At 49.6% G+C, this 19,475-nt stretch overlaps 1 protein-coding gene across 1 annotated transcript; it reads left to right on the plus strand.

The window, feature by feature from the left end:
• The first annotated feature begins 1,199 nt into the window (after positions 1 to 1,199).
• ube2r2 (ubiquitin-conjugating enzyme E2R 2) lies at positions 1,200 to 18,304 on the plus strand. The gene is made up of 6 exons (XM_064309481.1): positions 1,200 to 1,347; positions 2,837 to 3,031; positions 13,607 to 13,693; positions 14,407 to 14,504; positions 14,933 to 15,067; positions 15,700 to 18,304. Exons 2-6 carry the CDS (start codon positions 2,855 to 2,857, stop codon positions 15,953 to 15,955), a joined length of 753 nt encoding a protein of 250 aa, XP_064165551.1. The 5' UTR covers positions 1,200 to 1,347; positions 2,837 to 2,854; the 3' UTR covers positions 15,956 to 18,304.
• The last annotated feature ends 1,171 nt before the right edge of the window (positions 18,305 to 19,475 follow it).

Below are 19,475 nucleotides of genomic sequence, written 5' to 3' on the forward strand. Positions count from 1 at the left end.
TGGAGTCAAGGTTTGCAAAAACATCAATCTTTTTATTAAAATAAATTAAATAAATCCACATCTCATATAGCGGTAACAATAGTTTTGCTTTTGTGTGAGGGAAAAAAATTGAAAGTCGATATAAAAAACTGAAACATTAAGATGGGTGCTGTTTCAAAAGAGATCTATTGATTTTCAAAAACACATCCCATGCATGCTGCTTAGGGGGAGGAGCAGATGGGCACGAGTCACTCAGGAGTGAAATTTGCACCTGGGGAGGATGTGATAGATGGGTGGGCATGGGGCCGAGTGCTTCCAGGTGAACTTCCTTGTTGTCAGCACACCTCACTACACTGAAGACTTCAGCTGGCCAGAATGAACAAGGGAACTACAGAGAGGAAATATTACACCTGCAAGTTAGGATGTTCAGCTCATCCATGGTGTCCTTCTGGAAAGAGAAATTCAAACTGTTTTCCTTAGATTGACTGAAATCATACACACAAAAACACACACACACACATGCACATGCACACACCCACACCCAAACACAAAGAAGTGAGAAACCTTTTAATGGAAAACTGGACCCGAGAGAGTATTTAATTATTGTCTTCACAATATTTCCATTCTCGCCCCCTGGAACACAAGCAGTGACAAGTAATCAATGCATCCTTGCCTTGAGTCGTATCCCCATTTGTACGGACAGTACAAGAAATAGCAAGTAAAAACAAATAATACAAATGACAACCGACAGAAAGGGATCTCTCTGATCAGCAGTAGGTCAGCAATAAAATAAGACAAACTGTGCTGCCTGTAATTCAACGGGGAGGTATAATAGAAATAAAAAGCAAATTGCATTTTGTAAAGAGCGGTTACTGGCTACACAGTGACATGGCTATTTGCTACCAATACAGAAAGACGAGTAACATTTAACACAATCAATCTATACCAATACAACCATTTTGATTACATGGAATAGACGACAGGCTTAATTAATGTTTGTCCATAGTCTCCAATATCCATTGAGGTGTTGTGTTAATGATAAAATTCAATGTAATCCTATGATAATATGAAAATAAAAATCTGTATATCCATTTCATTGAATGTTTGTTACTTGCTTTGTGAATTCAGTGCCTGTTAACAATACTATTAATGTGGCACATTAGCTTTCTCGCCAATATTCAAGTTGGTCCCAGAAACTGCTGGCCATCATTTCGGGGGGCGTAGTGGACCCGCACGTCGGACGTGACTCTTCTACATGGCATGAGGCAATTACGCAGAAGTCGTGTGGGCGAGGCGTGAGCAGACATGCGCAGTATTAACCGGAAGCACCAATAGAAAGAGAGAGAAGAGGGGAAAAAGAAGTGGCTGGTTAGTTATGTGTATATTTTTGTCTTTTTTCCCGACAGTGTATGAATTTCGGTGCGTGTCTGCACTGCGAAAATAATTCAACCCACTGACCTCTCCGCTCTCGGGGTGGTGGAGGGGGTCGGGTGTGACAAAAAACATTTGCCAGGAAGATACCTCGCGTACGGGGGCACGTAGCCTAAGCGTGATGAAGCAGGAGCAGCCCCACGGACCAGATAAACAAATATAAACAACTAGCGGATCAGTCGAGGAGGCGGTCGGACAGCGGCTAACGGTTTGCTAGCGGGAGAGAGACGGTACCGTTAAGGCATACAGCACGCTTGCTAGCGAGGTTATGCGTGTTCTGTTTGGGTTTTGGACGCCAGGAGAAAGCCAGGCAGGCTAAAGAGGCATTCGCCATCGCAGCCTGCTATAAATAAATTGAACGCGGGGACAATTTGGTGGAGAGGCTGAAAGACACCACCCGCCAGCACCCCCTCCCTTCTGGATGTTAACGTTAGCTGTCCTGCTGGCTACAACACCGAAGAAAGAGCACCGAGTAACGGGACACGCTTTTCGGCTTGGCACCCCAAATAGCTATCTAACGGTGGCTAACTAGATAGCTAACAAGCTTAGCGCAGTCAAAAACTAGAAAACAGCGACGGCAGCTGGCTATCTGGTGCTAGCCAGCGAGCTGTACTAGCTACAAGATCTAGAGATTGCTAATGTTAGTCTAGCTATCGCAGAATGCTTTGTTTACGTTGTTGGATAGTTAGACTTATCTGAACTGCCTGGTTGTTAGCTAGCCTGTAAAGCGAATGTTAGAGCTTTTCACACATTCGGCTCTGACTTTTCACTACCAACCGCACTGAGTTTGTGATTTAGATAATACATTTAGCGCAAAACGTATTTTAGGAGGGCCGACTGTCGGAAAGACTGGTAGCTAACGTGAACAATATTATTTTTAGCTTCAAGTTTGTTGACGCTAGTGTCGAGAGCTTGCAACAAAATTAAAATTTCAATGAGATTTTTATTGCAATTGGAATTTTAACACCATCTACTTACAGTAAACATCGTTAATGGTCTGCAGTTTACAGGTTGTTGGCAACATGAATGAATATTTTACGCATTTAATGTGCGCACAACAGTGACTTCTTGTCCGATTTAGCGAGCACTCTATCTAGTGTGATAAACATAAGGAAGCATTAAGCGTGCAGTTAACTTTGCTCAATTGACGTCCATGTATAAGACCTCTTTTTGAAGTGTAGTGATCTTTCGATCGCCACCGTCTTTGCCATCGGTAGGTTTTTGTTCACCTGGCCGGCCAAAACTTCGCTTTACTGACTTCTTGAAATGCCAGCGGTCAAACAGTCAGATTTAAGCTAATTTGTCAGTACGTCATCGCACTTAACGCGGAGTTGCTGGAGCCTCAGTCCCTGGCGACATTACGCCTTAATTTGGATATCGTTCCCCGTCCCTGCTTCCTTCACGCCCATTTCCGTGCGTCGGTTAGGGGCTCAGCGGGATCGCCATGGCGCAGCAACAGATGCCGAGTTCGCAGAAAGCCCTCATGCTGGAGTTGAAGTCCCTGCAGGAGGAGCCGGTGGAGGGCTTCCGCATCACGCTGGTGGAGGAGTCCGACCTTTACAACTGGGAGGTGGCCATCTTTGGACCCCCCAACACCCTCTATGAGGGGGGCTACTTCAAGGTGAGCTGGGTTGGTTTACCTCTGGTGCAGAATTGATTGAGGTTACTAATTTATTAAAGAAGACTATGTTCCAACCCCCGCACTCTCCACCACCGGTGACATAGGGGCTGTAGGAAAGAAAAGGGGGTGTCATCGGTAGAACGGTAGGCTGGCAGGGCGCGAGAAAGCTCGCATACCTGTCACTGAAAGAGCTGGGGAAAGGGGGTGGTGGTTGGTCGTTGGAAACGGACACGGGCTCTCAGGAACGGGTCACGTGCTGATGGTCTACAGTCATGTTATGCTTCATTTGGCTGCCCTTTCTTCAAACACCAGGACTTTAAATTTTTATTTTCTGAAGGTGTTAAATTGGCGCATGTATTGTAACACGCACAGTACTCATTCACATTGGGGTAATTGAATGCATTGGAACGCATCTGCATCTGGACAAGAGTTGTTGTGTGTAGCATAGATTCCTATCTGCAAAAAATAAAATAAAAAACCTTTCAAATTCAGTTCACCCTTCCAGTTTTGTGCTTCAGGTTCAGCCATGAAACTTCAGTCATTTTCAAGAAAGCTGCTCCTATTGCTGTGTACCTCATTGCGCAGCCCTGTTTTATCAAATCAAATCAATTTTATTTGTATTGTACTTCTTTTAGAGAACTGTCACAAAGGCACTTTACAGAGTAGCAGAAAAAGGGCAAGAAACTGAGCAAAAGAGCTAAAACCAGGCCTGAACCCCCAAATAGCAAGCACATGAGGTAAAAAAAGACAAGACCAGGTTAAAACCTAGTATATGGCTGGACCTAACAGACGTGATCCGGCTGACCAATCGTGTAACTTCATCACTAACTCAGTCAGTCACAGACATTCACGTTTGTACGGCTGGCCAGCCAAAAATCAGTGGGGAGAAAAACCCTAAAACAGTGGCAAGAAAAATACGCTGCAATGGGAAGAAATCTCAGGAGGAACCTGACTATAGAGGGGAAGCCCATCCTCCACTGGCCGGCCTGGTGTTTTAGAAGATCAGAATGTCCAACCGTGTTGTTTTCTTGTGTTTTACCCCCTAGAATGATCTTTGAGCAGCACTCACAGGTGGCGTAATGGAGTGTTTACCCCATAGAGCCTTCACACACTTCAGAGTGGCTTTGTCAGAGCGAGATGACAGCTGTCAGTCAGCGTCTTGTTTAGTAGCTGGTGTCACCCCAGTACTGATCTGAGAACAGTTAACTCACCCTCAGTCCTAACCCTGAATATATGGAGCTATAGAAAGAAATGATCCTGGGTTTTGTAAAAGTTCAGGAAAAGGGCTGATCATTATAAGGAAAAGACGGCAGTTTCAGAGGCGGGAGTGATGTGTAACTCCCTTCTTTGTGGAAAGTAGCACTCAGATGTGCGTTTTAGGGTTTGGAAATGAGGAAAGTGGGAAAATGAGCTTTACATGCGACAGGGCTGCTGTAATCTCTGCAGCTCTGAGAGAAGGAACATGGCAGAACTGGAGCTGCAGCAGAGAGAACCTTGTGTGTGTGCGCGCGTGTGTGTGTGCGAGCGTATGTGTGTGTGTGTGTGTGTGTGTGTGTGTGTGTGTTGCGCAGTTGCGCGTGTGTTGTGGCATGTGGGTTGGGTGTGACAGCTCGGGTGTGGGTTTAGCGAGCGTATAGGTGTGTGGAGTTGTGTGACCGTCAGTGCCGCTGGTGAGGTGTGTGTGAGTTGGTGAGGTAGGTGGCCAGTGTGGGTTGTTTGTGCACGTGCGGTGTTTAATGCCCAGCTCGTGAGTAAGTAATGACGCCGGTGAGGGTAGGGTTTTAAGTGACGTTGGTGGGTTAAGAAAGGGTTTTAAAGTGTAGACCCAGCTCTGGTGAGGGGTTAAGGGTTTTAAAGTGACCCAGCTCTGGTGAGGGTAGGGTTTTAAGTGACCAGCTCTGGTGGGGGGTAGGGGTTTTAAAGTGACCCAGCTCTGGTGAGGGGTTAGAGGGGTTTTAAAGTGACCCAGCTCTGGTGAGGGGTTAGAGGGGTTTTAAAGTGACCCAGCTCTGGTGAGGGGTTAGAGGGGTTTTAAAGTGACCCAGCTCTGGTGAGGGGTTAGAGGGGTTTTAAAGTGACCCAGCTCTGGTGAGGGTTAGAGGGTGTAAGTACCCAGCTGGTGAGGTGGGGTTTTAAAGTGACCCAGCTCTGAGTGAGGGGTTAAGAAGTGGGTTTTTAAAGTGACCCAGCTCTGGTGGGGTAAGGGGTTAAAGTGAGGGAGGTTAGAGGGTTTTAAAGTGACCCAGCTCTGGTGAGGGGTTAGAGGGGTTTTAAAGTGACCCAGCTCTGGTGAGGGGTTAGAGGGGTTTTAAAGTGACCCAGCTCTGGGATGAGGGGTAAGTCGGGTGAGGGGGGGTGGAGCTCATAACTGGGAGGTTAAGGTTTACAGTGACCAGCTCGGTGGGTGAATTTAGTACCCGCTTTAGGACGCTGAGACAGGGAGAGACTGTGCCCCCCGCCGTGCCTGCCTGTGCCCATCTCCGCGCCCACACAGGTTTTTAAAGAATCTAACAGAAGGCTCTGTTAGAGAGTCATTGACTCCTCTCTGTCACCTCATCCCCCTCTCACCCCTTCCTCTGTCTCTCTGTCTCTCCCTCTGTTTCTCCCTCGCTCTTTGGACCCGTTTAGTCTTGGCACGGTGACTCCAAACGCAGCAGACGCCTATTTATAGCCCCTGCTGGGATATAAACGGCATGTGCAAGGACGGCTCGCGGAGACCGAGAGAGAGAGGGAGCGGGAGAGATAGAGAGGGAGCGAGCGGGAGAGGAAGTGAGGGAAAGGAGAGAGGGAGGGTGAGATAGAAAGAGAGAGAGGCAGAGAGTGTGAGAGATAAGGAGAGAGAGAGAGAGAGCTTGCTAGCTGAAGGCAGGAGCGTTGAGCGCGACATTCCACTCTTCCTGTTTTCCCCTGGGTGACTAATCCGGTGAGGCCAGAATTAGTCGTATTCCCGCATTTTTCCGGTTTCCTTGGATTCTGAAAGGCGTCCAGTGGACCATAGGTGTGTCATCGGCGAGTCATCTCCAGACCTCGCCACTCTCGTCTAGTGTCAGTGGAAATGATTAGCTTACTCAGCGTTTATTATATTTGGTCATAATATTATCACTTGGTGTGTTCAGACTGTGATGTAATCTAAAGCTGTACTGCCCAGAGCTCTTTGCCAGGCCTTAATTGTGGTGAGCTTCACACCACGTGGAGTTGGACGGCTCTGATGTGTTTCTGTACCGCTAGCTCACGTTAGCGTGCCCCCCATACTTTCTGATGTGTTTCTGTAAACCTGGCTTACGTTAGCGTGCCCGCCATACCTTCTGATGTGTTTCTGTAACGCTGGCTAACGTTAGCGTGCCCCCCATACCTTCTGATGTGTTTCTGTAAAGCTGGCTAAACGTTAGCGTGCCCGCCATACCTTCTGATGTGTTTCTGTAAAGCTGGCTAACGTTAGCGTGCCCCCCATACCTTCTGATGTGTTTCTGTAAAGCTGGCTAAACGTTAGCGTGCCCGCCATACCTTCTGATGTGTTTCTGTAAAGCTGGCTAAACGTTAGCGTGCCCCCATACCTTCTGATGTGTTTCTGTAAAGCTGGCTAACGTTAGCTGCCCCCATACCTTCTGATGTGTTTCTGTAAACTGGCTAAACGTTAGCGTGCCCCCATACCTTCTGATGTGTTTCTGTAAAGCTGGCTAACGTTAGCGTGCCCGCCATACCTTCTGATGTGTTTCTGTAAAGCTGGCTAACGTTAGCGTGCCCCCCATACCTTCTGATGTGTTTCTGTAAAGCTGGCTAACGTTAGCGTGCCCCCCATACCTTCTGATGTGTTTCTGTAAAGCTGGCTAACGTTAGCGTGCCCCCCATACCTTCTGATGTGTTTCTGTAAAGCTGGCTAAACGTTAGCGTGCCCGCCATACCGTCTGTGAGGTGAGACTCGCGCGCTGCTCACGCTGAGGAACCTTCCGGATCAAACGACCTGCAGCCTCGGCTCCATGCGTCCCGAGCCTTCTGCGCTTTACGCACGGTTACAGTCTGCGTCTGTCTGAGAAGCACACACACAAACAGGAGACTGTGTTTATTTATTTTATTCAAGTGTGTGTGGGGGTGTGTGTAGAGTGTGTGTGTGTGTGTGTTTGTGTTTGTGTGAGTGTGAGAAAGAGAGAGAGTGTGTGTGTTAGTGTGTGTGTGAGAGAGAGAGAGAGAGTCTGTGTGTGTGTCTGTGTTTGTGTGTGAGGGAGTAGGGGTTGCAGGAGAGAGGATGTGAGGCTGTGATTGAATATTAATGCCGCTCCTGCATTATTAATGCAGCTGCCTATGGCCCCCCCAGCACCCCCTGCTGCTCTCAGCTGGGGGGGCGGGGTAAATGGGCAGTTCCTCCCCTAGATTGGGGGGTAAAGGCCAGTGTACTCTAATCTGCCTGCGGTGATCTGTAAATCGCCAGAGGAAATGGCGACCTTTTGATGTATTCACCCATCCACCCCCCCAAAAAGGGGGAAAAATGTACCATACCTTTATTATGGCTTGGTTATAAACAGTAAGAAGATCATCCACCCTCCTGTCTTGATGGAGCCAGTAGAGACCTTGGTTTGCCACATTTAAGAAACTTAGCCCTAGGAAATCCCACCTTGGGCGAATGTTAGCGTTGCGCCTAAGTAACACTGTGAAATTGCTTGCAAGTTGCTGGTAAAGAAGGGGAAAGCCTTCCGCACTGCTCCAATAACATGCTGTAAAATGGCTTGTGGGTTTCTCTACCAGGAATCCGCTGAAGAAGGTCGTATGCCACCAGAAAGTTTGTCCTGTTTGTGATTTTTTTTTTTTTAGCAAGATGTCTGTGCAATAAAAACTTTTTGTATTTTTCTAAACATCTGGGCGCCTTTTGTTTTTTGAGCGATGGTCTATATTTAGCGCTGTGCGAGTCCCTTTCCTTCCATGTTGTCTTTTGCCTGAAAATCGCAAAAAAATATCTTTTAAGCACGCGACCGTTCATTTCCCGAGCGCGTTGTGAAGATGTTGACCAGAAGGACCCGTACAGTCGGAGTTTGCACAGTAGCATCCTGTCCGCTGGCTTTGCGGTGTCAGCACACGTTAAGGAAGATTGCCTGCGTCCTCTCTTCCTGTCCCGCTCGTAATAACTGTGCATTTCAGGACACGTGCCCAGATAATGGTGTAAAATTGGTGGAAATGTAGAGGCAGATTTAGATTTAGCAAGGCCCGTTAATTGACGACCAAAGCTGTATGTTTGCAATAGAGGTTTATGATCTATGTTGGGTGGAATTACTAAGTGGATCATAATTGCGATATTCAGTGCTGGGGCTGATTGTTAGGGTGTGGAACAGACTGTACGTCTGGCTAATACTAATACCGTTCGGCCAGTTCAGGAAGTTCGCTTCATTAATTGGGGGTAAAAAAAACCCAGAATGTTCTATGAGGATTTTTCCGTTTATTCATTGAATTGACTGAGCTGAATTGGAATTGGTGAACACGTAGTTTTATTTATCTCTGTAAGATGATTAAAGCCACAGCAGAACTTTGGCGGTGTGGTTTATGTGTGTGTGTTGATGTTCAGGGAGAAATCGTGATCGGCGGACCCGTCGTGCTAACGGGGGAGCGTAGCGTGATGTGCAGAGGGCCGCGCAGTGAGGGGGAGGAGTGTGTGTGTGTGTGTGTGTGTGTGTGTGTGTACTTCCTGTGGACAGTGGAGTGTGTGTGTGTGTGTGTGTGTGTGTGTGTGTGGTGGTGAGTGTGTGTGTGTGAGTGTGTGATGTGTGTGTGTGAGTGTGTGTGTGTGTGTGTACTTCCTGTGGACTGAGGAGTGTGTGTGTGTGTACTTCCTGTGGACTGAGGAGTGTGTGTGTGTGTGTGTGTGTGTGTGTGTGTGTGTGTGTGTGTGTGTGTGTGTGTGTGTGTGTGTGTGTACTTCCTGTGGACTGAGGAGTGTGTGTGTGTGTGTGTGTGTGTGTGTGTGTGTACTTCCTGTGGACTGAGGAGTGTGTGTGTGTGTGTGTGTGTGTGTGTGTGTGTGTGTGTGTGTGTGTGTGTGTGTGTGTGTGTGTGTGTACTTCCTGTGGACAGAGGATGTGTGTGTGTGTGTGTGTGTACTTCCTGTGGACAGAGGAGTGTGTGTGTGTGTGTGTGTGTGTGTGTGTGTGTGCTTACTCTGGACAGAGGAGTGTGTGTGTGTGCTTACTCTGGACAGAGGAGTGTGTGCTTCCTCTGGACAGAGGAGTGTGTGTGTGTGCTTACTCTGGACAGAGGAGTGTGTGTGTGTGCTTACTCTGGACAGAGGAGTGTGTGTGTGTGTGCTTCCTCTGCTGAGGTTTAGGGATGAGGGGTCTGTAGGTTTCCCAGGCCAACGTGCCTGTCCCCCCCCAACAGTTACACTGTCCATGACACGCGCCCTTTATCTTAGGATACGGGAAAGTATGCGTAAGAGATTCCGTAAAATAAGCATGTGCTGTAACTGATGAACTGCTTTATATGCCCTGCATGTGAATGTGAGTGTGTGCGGGTATACATGCCCGTGTGTGTGTCTGTGCGTGTGGGTCTGCATCCCCAGAGAGGATGATGTAATTCAGACGTGTTCACACAGAGCATTTACAATCCCCTCTGCATGCTCCCTGCCCCCCCCTCCAAAAAACGTCACCCACTTCCCTGTCTTACCTGTGAGACGACGGCCCCCACATGGACCTGCCGCTGGCGTTCGGTTAGGGGGTGGGGTTTATCTAAGGGGGTGGAGCCTATCCATAAAGTCATCCAATGGATGAGGAGCTCTGGCACTGACCAGTCGGGGGAATATAGAAAGGAAGGAGCAGGCCAAGGCCAGTGTCTGTGTTGGGAAAAGGGCGGTAGGTGGAATTCGGCACTTGGGTGTAGAGGCGGTCTTGGGCCAGCTCCACCCCAGTGTCAGCTGCTTGCCACAGATCAGTTTAATGAAGCTGTGGATTGTGTAAACAGACGGTCATTCATTTTAGATGAACAGGGGAGATTGGGTCTCAGCGAAATGAAGCGCTGCTGGTTATCAGTTGAAGTCAGATCTGAGTCTCAACATCTCTTCCACCCTTCAGATAGGGAAGACACCAACTTTGACTCACATTACCTTTTTAATGAATTTGTTGGCTTCCAGATATCTTTGTACACCACTGTTATGGGAGATGTAATCTTGATAGGCCACTATTATGTGAGGTGTTTTTAGTCCATTTTTAGCTCGAAAGTGTAGCTGTTGTGTACACTGTGGTTCCATGCTGTGGTTCTACACTACAGTTCTATGTGGTGATTCTATGCTGTGGGTCTACATTGTGGTTCCTTGCTGTGGTTCTTTACTGTGGTTCTATCCTGTGGTCCTACACTGCAGTTCTATGCTGCAGTTCTATGCGGTGGTTCTATCCTGTGGTCCTACACTGCGGTTCTATGCTGCAGTTCTATGCGGTGGTTCTATGCTGCAGCTCTATGCAGTGTTTCTATCCTGCGGTTCTATCCTGCGGTTCTATGCTGCGGTTCTAGGTGGTGTTTCTATGCTGCGGTTCTATGCAGTGTTTCTATCCTGCGATTCTATGCGGTGGTTCTATGCTGCAGTTCTATGCGGTGGTTCTACACTGAGGTTCTGGGCTCATGGAGACTCACAGCGGTTGGTGTGTTTAGTGGCAGTCAGACTAAGGGGTGGAGCTTTGCCTTATTGACTGCGTTTGTTCTTTTTGTTTATTTTATATGCACTGCTTTCCATCCTCAATCCATCCCGCTTTCTCTCTCTTTTTTCCCCTTTTCTTCTTCTCTTGCTCTGTCTTTTCTTTGAGCTTTTTCTGCCTCTCTCTCTCTCTCTCTCTCTCTTTCTCTCACAGTTACTCAGTTCATTAAACTGGAGGACTTCTGTCTGTAACAATCAGCCTCGCTGCAAATTGACTGAGAGCTTGTCTGGCACTGCTGTTACAGGGACTGCGGATGATGTTTGCAGGCCACCTACAGCTGCTGTGTAGAGTGGCTGGGAGGGCTTGAAATGTTAATGAGGGAGTGTGTGTGAATCGCTCACGGTTGGAGTGTAAATGTGTGTGTGTGTGTGTGTGTGTGTGTGTGTGGCTGGACTGTCTGACTGTGTGTGCATGACTGCGTTTGTGTTGAGGGAGAGTGCATGTGTGAGAGTGTATATACATGTGAAAGTGCACACCGTGGAATTGGTGTGCACGTGTAAGATTGCATGCGTTTGTACGAGCGTGCACGTGTGCGTGTGTGCAGCTGTGCGTGTGTCTGGGGCTGAATGTTGACTGAATTGAGTTTGATTGGCTGTGTAGAAAGGACACACCTGTATGAGCTAGTGACCAGCACAGAACAGGCTGTTGAATCTGAGACTGAGGCAGTATTGAATGGTTGAGTGAGTGGGATATAATGACGAATAAGTCGACTGACCACGTACAGTCACACCCCTGTTGGTCATTATTTTTTAACGTCGGTTGTGCGGGGTTGATCAGTTCGAACCCTGCATATATGCTCCGTGTGTTTAATCTGCACACACTGTGATTGCATTCACATGGCATTGCCAGAAGGGGGCATAATGCATGAGAAGTCCTCCAGTACGGGACAGCGCGTCGTCCCATGAGCACCACTTAACCACCCCATACCACCCAGCATTCGCCCCTTTAGTTACTCCTGCCAACGCAGAACGGAAATGGGGGGAGACCCCCTGTGAAAAGGAGGAGGTGTCAGGTGTGAAAGCGGAGGAAGAGAAGACCAAAAGGAGGGATGTAGACTCCCTACTTCGGAGCTCAGCTCTGCAACCTCTGCCTGAGCACATGAAGCCCGTCCTCCGTACCCATCCGGGGTCACAGCTGGTTTCATTTATTACAGTCAGACCTGTGTTGAGTGCATTAAGGGGACCAGGAAGGTCCCATTTCCTCTTACCGTATTACACCGATTGTATTCGCGGTGCTTTTCTGTTGGATGGAGTCGTCACGCGGAGGCCGGGCGGAGTGTGTGTCTGAGGCCTGAGAGGTCGTGGGGGAATAAGCGAGCGGAGGGCGGCGTTCGAGGTTGAAGGAGAGCGAGCGCGTTTCGTCCGGCGGTCGTATCGGAGCGGGACCGCGTGCGGTCGAGCGACCCGTTCTCCTTCACGGTGTCCGATCGCGCCGTCCCAAACCCAGATTCTCACCTCCGCCCCCCGCAGAAAACCCTGCTAAATTTAGCACAGGGAAAGACTAGCTTTCCACCTGCTCTCTCTCTCTCTTTCACTGCCTTTCCCTTCCCCTCTCTCTCTCCCCCCCACCCCCCTCTTGCTCTCTCTCTCTCTCTCTCTCTCTCTCTCTCTCTCTCTCTCTCTCTCTCTCTCTCTCTCTCTCTCTCTCTTTCCCCCTCCTCCATCCGGCTGGTCTGCTTTAGCCACAGGCAGACAGCTCAGAGTTCACCGTGAGTCAGCATTACTGACACCTCCTCATTCACACACACACTCACACACACTGTCACATACACACAGGTAGATCCAGGCGCACACACACAAACAATCACACATACACACGCACACACACACACACAGACACACACACACACTCTGTCACATACACACAGGTACATCCAGGCGCACACACACAAACAATCACACATACACACGCACACACAGGTAGAGCCACACACACACACACACACACACAGGTAGATCCAGGCGCGCACACGCACACACACAAACAATCACACATACACACGCACACACAGGTAGAGCCACACACACACACACACACACACACACACACAGGTAGATCCAGGCGCGCACACGCACACACACAAACAATCACACATACACACGCACACACAGGTAGAGCCACACACAGAAACACACACACACACACACACTCACACTTACACACGCACACACTCACACTCACACTTACACACACACTCACACTCACACTTACACACACACACACTTTCACACTTACACACGCACACACACACACACACACACACACAGGTAGACCCGGACACACACACATATTTTGGATGCACAGGTGCCAGGGACACCCACAGAATGTGTGAAACAGAGCACTGAGACATCATTAACATCCCCTTCTCTTACTTTCTCTCCCTCTCTCCCTCTCGCTGTCCATCTCTGCATCTCTCCCCCTGAGTCTCTCTCCCTTTCACCCTCTATTTCCCTCTCTGCCTCTCCTCCTCTCTCTCCCCCTTTCCTGCCCCACTCTCCCTCAGTTCTGTGTGTCTGTAGTTCTCAGAACTGGCTGTTCCTGGGAGGCAGTTAGCACTCCTGGGAAATGGAGTCCATGCTCCCCCTGTATGAACAACAAAAGCAGGCAGAGCTCTCTCTCTGAGACTGGTTGATGAAAGGGGACTGATGTTTGAAAGGATTTTTTCGTTTTCTTTTTTACTTGTCTCTTCTGTCTGCTGCCAGACCAGGTGTGTTTTGAGCAAAGGGCTTTGAGTTTATAAAAGAAAAATAAAAGAGAGAGAGAGAGAGATTGTGTGCTTCTCTTTCTCTCCCCTCTCTCCGGGTTACACCTTTACAGCGTGAAGCCACTGCTGCCATCAGAATTACTGGCCTCCCCTCCTGTTTGTTTGTTTGTTTGTTTGTTTATTTTTATTTATTTTTGTCTGCAGGCTCACATCAAGTTCCCCATGGACTACCCGTACTCCCCGCCCACTTTCAGGTTCCTCACCAAGATGTGGCACCCCAACATCTACGAGGTAAGACCCGCCTCACCAGTCACACGCCAGCCACTTGCCAGCCACATGCCCGCCACACACGTCACACGCCAGTCATACGCCCAGAGCTGGGCTTTTAGGGAAGCCGTCAGCTGGCAACGCGGGTTTCCTGCGCGGTTTCAGTGGCAGCGGTGTTGGGTTGCGGGTTCAAATCCCAGGCCGGGGGGGGGGGGCATTGCGAATGTTTATCTTGAAGCACGTATCCACAAATGCTTATCCTGAGTGAAATATCCGTGTGAATATCTATGCAGGAGTGGAGAAGAGCGTCTGATAAGAGCATCTGCTGTGTGTCTCTGGCACATCCGAGCTGGCTTGTTTACTGCGGGAACGCACACCGTGTGTTTATTTCTGTGTGTATAGCAGCGTTAATGAAAATCTCACACTCAGACAAGCGAGAACAAACTCAGCTCTACCTGGCGAATATGTTCTAGTGCATGGATGGGCCCCATGATCTGGTATCTGTTAAGGCTCTGCTGTAGTGTATGGATGCACCCGCTCCTGTCTCTGTGCGGCTGACTTGTGCACTGCTGTGTGATGGGAAGCAGCGGCTGACCTCACACACTCCAGAGGGGAGCACGACTGCGCTTTCCCAAATCAGCCCGAGGTTACCGAGGGAAATAATGGGCGGGAGGTGTCACAGAAATATGTCACCTACGACCTTCGACCTTTGAACTGTGACTTTGTGTGCACGGCAGAACGGCGACGTCTGCATCTCCATCCTGCACCCCCCGGTGGACGACCCCCAGAGCGGAGAGCTGCCCTCCGAGCGGTGGAACCCCACCCAGAACGTCAGGTACTCCTCCAGACCAGCAGGGGGCGACGGAGACTCCCGTTTTTATTCTGTAGTACGGCAGGGGGTCGGGAGCCCTGGTCCTGGAGAGCCGCAGGGTCTATGTGTGTGTTCCTGTATTCACCTTTAAATCTGAAGTGCGCTCAGTCCTATGATGCCAACCTGGGTGGGTTCGCTGTGCGGCTACAGACTTTAAAATGATCAGGCAGGTGTTGGCTCTCCAGGCCCAGGGTTACAAACCCATAGCAGAGGAGTCTTTGGAGAGCAGCAGTCCTGTAACGGGTCAGTTATGGGTTTCTTTTTTAACGATTAGAAAGGTGCTCATCATATGCTGGGATGATGTGTGTGTGTTTGGTGCGTGTGTACGTGCGTGTGCTTGTATGCATATGCGTGTGTGTGTGTGTATATGGTGTGTGTGTGTGCGTGTGCAGAACCATCCTGCTCAGTGTGATCTCCCTGCTGAACGAGCCCAACACCTTCTCCCCGGCCAACGTGGACGCCTCCGTCATGTTCCGCAAGTGGAGGGACAGCAAGGGCAAGGACAAGGAGTACGCCGAGATCATCAGGTGAGACAGAGACGGGCTGGAGACCCCCTGTAATACACACCCCTCTCTCTCTCTCTGCCTTACACACACTCACACACACACACACACACTCACACACACACTCACACACTCACACACACAAACACACACTCACACACTCACACACACACAACCACACACACACACACACACACACACTCACACACACACACACACACACACACACACACACACACACACTCTCACACACACACACACACACACACACACTCACACACACTCACACACACACACACACACACACACACACACACACACACACACACACACACGCTCACACACACTCTCACTCATTATTAATCCAGTCCCCTTTAGAATGAAACTGTGTGGCTTCCACACAAAGCCTAAGACCCAATGTAGGACCTTTAAGGTGTGAGGTCATAAATGTGTGATTAGAATGTTCTCAACTGAACATTCTAATGCTGATGTCACAGTCACCACTGGTGAATGAAAGCAACCCTGCATAGAACACTGACTAAGAATTTAGAAAAAACATTCCAAAAGACCTACTCTTCAAAGGGTTAACCATCCCGCTCTTTTACGCCCCGCCCCGCCCCGCCCCGCCCCGCCCCGCCCCGTCCCGTCCCACACAGGAAGCAGGTGCTGTCCACCAAGGCGGAGGCGGAGCGGGACGGGGTGAAGGTCCCCACCACGCTGGCGGAGTACTGCATACAGACCAAAGTGCCTTCCCACGACAGCAGCTCCGACCTGCTGTACGACGACCTGTACGACGACGACATCGAGGAGGAGGAGGACGACGACGAGGACGCCGAGGCGGGGGGCGTGTGCGCCGACACCGCCGCCGACTGCTACGACGACGAGGAAGACTCGGGCAACGAGGAGTCCTGACCTTCCTCCGCCCTCCTCCCTCCTCCTCTTCCCCTCTCTCCCGCCCCTGAAATCTTCCTCTTCCTGTACCCTCCGCTCCTCCCGAAACAAATGCACACCCCTCGAACCCGTGTTCAGCCCGCTCGCCCTCTCTGTCCCGCTGTGACCTCACTTCCTGTTCCTCCCCAGAGCCCGCCCGTTCCAGCACGGTCTCAAATCCACCAGCTAACTGCCGGCCAATCCCGCTGCTGCCCCGGCACGGGGGGGGCGGAGCCTCAGCAGAAGTCCCGTCCCCTCCTTCCTACCCCTTCGTCTCCTCCCCTTCTCCCCCCCCCCCCCACCCCCCGCTACACCTCAGGACTTACGCACTCGTGGGGGTTTGTGTTTAAAGTTTTGGCTCATGTCCAGCTTGGATTTTGGCGGTTTGGCGGGAGTTTCGGCGGACAGCGGGCTGAAGCAGAAAGGCCGGGAGGCTGAATCTCGCTGCGCTTCAGCTTCAGTCAGGCCTTCGCAGCTTCGTTCTGCTTTCAGTGAAACATTGTCAGCCTCTGAAAGGCCCGCCTCCTCCAGCTCACCTGTGCGGAGTTTAAGTCATGATTAAGTGTGCAAGCTCAGCATGTTGACGGGTAGCTAGTCACCTGGTCTAAGAGAGAGGGTTCTAAATAGCAGTGTTTAAGATGACTTCTGTATCAGATTTTTGTTATTTTAGTTTTTGTTAGTCATTTTGATCATATAATGATGATAATGTCATCCCTCGCTTCACCTTATTGGAACCTTCCTCCATAACGTGATGCCCACTCCTGCCCGATGCCCCACCCCCACCGATGGGGCGCGGGTGGGGTGCAGATCTCTCTTCCCGCCTCCGTGTTCCCGAAAACCAAACCGAAGGTCCCAGGTACCATTTCCTCCTTTGCAGCAGTGCATTGTGGGTTAGGACAGGAAGAGGAGCAGCCGGCAACCACCCCCCCACACCCCCACCCCCACCCTGGACTCGGCCGAGGCAGAGCCGTTATCTCAGAAGGTTCTAGAATGTGAAACTTTTCAGCGGGGGGTGTAAACCCCCCCCCCCCCCCCCGCAGACTCTCCTGATCTTCAGAGCTGTGGGAGAACACAGAACACAGCGACACGCCTGCTCCCCCCCGTAAAATTGACATGCGTGCCCTGCGATCTTCCTCCTGGGGGAGCCACCGCATGTGAAATTTCATTTACTTCCTACCCCCCCCCCCCCCAGGGATCGCCCGCGCTGGTGAGAGGAGTTACGGACAGGAGGACCTTTCACACACCCCCCCCCCCCCCCCCCCCCCACCACCACCACCGTCACGTTCAGCTTCTGTGCGTCCGCGTCCAGGACCTGTGTGAAAAATATGCGGGCTTAAAACAAATCTGGGGAAAAAATAGAAAACTGATTCAAAGAAACAGGTGAGGCGTGGTGCTGGGTGAACTGTACTGCCCAAGCGTATGGGCTGAGAGAAACACAAAGCATCGTGGGAAGTGTAGGCCTAAGACTGCTAGTACAGTCCTGAGGTAAGCTGAGCGGCAGGACAGGGGTGGGATTTCAGTCCTTTGTGTGAAATTTTTTTGTGGGGTGGGTGCTCAGTTTAGAGTGTGATTGGGCGTCCTGCTTGTCCGTCTGCCTGACACTGCCCCCGCCCCCCCTTGGGCACCGCAACCTGAGCCTTCCTCGCCCCTCTTCCTCAGAACGACTCCCTGCCGGCTGGCTGTCCACAGGAGGAACAGCCGTTGGAGATTCACAAAGACTTTGAGAAAAGTGCAGCAAGCCATGACTGGACAACAAGAAGCTGTGGCCTTTTTCCTTTTTTTTTTTTCTTTGTTCGGGAAGTCTGCGCTATTGTTCAGTGTGATGTGTTTGGGGTCAAAAATACAGCTTTTTCATTGTGTTTATGATGGAACACACAAAAAGACAGACAGGAAAAAGCAAGTCGAAAATAACATGCCCCCCCCCCCCTTCAGTTCTCGCCCCCTCTGCTGCCAGAGTGACAGGTAGAGACGGGGGAAGAAACGCAGGTGGTGTCGTCTTTCGTTGTTTCTGTTCATTTGATTTTCTCTTCCTGTAGTGTTGTGAGCGTGAGAGATTACAATTTCAAAAAACTCATTCACTTAAAAAAAAAAAAAAAAAAAAAAAAATGATGACAATGATAAAAAAAGAATGCAAATGTTATTAGAAATCTTTTAAGTTTTTATTTTCTGAAAGGAAAGCGAGATAGAGAGAGAGAGAGAGAGAAGCCGGACGGAGGCCCAAAGGAGTAATGATGAAAATGGTGGCTTTTCGAGTGAAACTGAAACAGGCTTATGTGAGACTCTGTGGAGCTGTTAAAAATGCTTTTAATAAAGTGCAGAAGAGCAACCTCAGATTGCCAAATGAATCATTTTTTTTTTTTTTTTGTCGAATAACTTCCACAGTGTGAACCAGGTCGCAGGTGAAAAGCTACTCCACGTGTGAGATGGGACGGTGTGGAGACATTGACAGTCAGAGGTGGCTCTAAACCAGTGGTCTCTAACCCTGGTCCTGGAGAGCTACAGGCTCTGCTGGTTTTCATAGTGACTCTGCACTTCATGAATCAATTAGAGCAGTTGATTACACAGTTAACTCAACTCACCTGGTATCTTGGGTCTGAACTGGGTGCTGATTTTTAAGGTGAAAACAGAGACCAGCAGACCCTGTAGCTCTCCAGGACCAGGGTTGGAGACCACTGATCTAAACGCAGTCTGCGGCTGCTCTTCTGCGCTGCTTAGAGTCGTGAGTCTGGTGAGAAGCACATGGCCTCCACAGTTCACGCATTTCAAAAAGAAGAAATCTCCAAAAAAAAAAAAAACATTTTAATGGAATGTTAAAAACATTGAGGAAACGAGCCAGCCCTCAACTCCCAAACACAGAATCTGTAGAGGTAATGTGGAATCGCTGGGGTGTGTCCCCCCCCATACCGAAACAGCTATTACAAGAGTTGGCTTCAATCCGTGTCAGCGGCATCACACTTATAGTGTGGCATTTGCAGAGGTCAGCTTCAGTAATGCCTGATTCCCCATCCCGAGAGTTCCGTCTGGGATAATGCATGATTTGTAGTTGAGCATTAGAGGGGAATTTTATGTAGAGATGATGGGAAGGGGGGGGGATTGTCTTGTGGGTCTGGGAACACTCCGTATGCCTTGACCTGGGCACCCACACCATATAAAAAGGTGACCAGTCTCCCCAGCTAAAATGATATGCATGGATTTTGATTGTAACTGGCTGTAATGCCTGGTGTGCAAAGAGATGATTTCTCTGCACAATTTGACAAAAAGAGCAGGTCATGTGGTGTTGGGAGGGGGGGGGGGGATGGGGGGGTGGTGGGGTTTGAGTGAAAGGGATGCAGTATTTCGTCCATGCCATGTTCATCAAAACTTATCTCCTGTTTGTTTTATTTTTAACCAGTGACCAGTATTGTAAAGTAATTCAGGATGTGTAAGAAAATTCATAATTTTACTGCAGGCTAGTCTGAAGAAAATATTCTCAACAAAATCTGGAGTTTTTGGGTCATTTTTT

This window comes from Anguilla rostrata, chromosome 14, assembly GCF_018555375.3.
Source record: "Anguilla rostrata isolate EN2019 chromosome 14, ASM1855537v3, whole genome shotgun sequence".
NCBI lineage: Eukaryota > Metazoa > Chordata > Actinopteri > Anguilliformes > Anguillidae > Anguilla > Anguilla rostrata.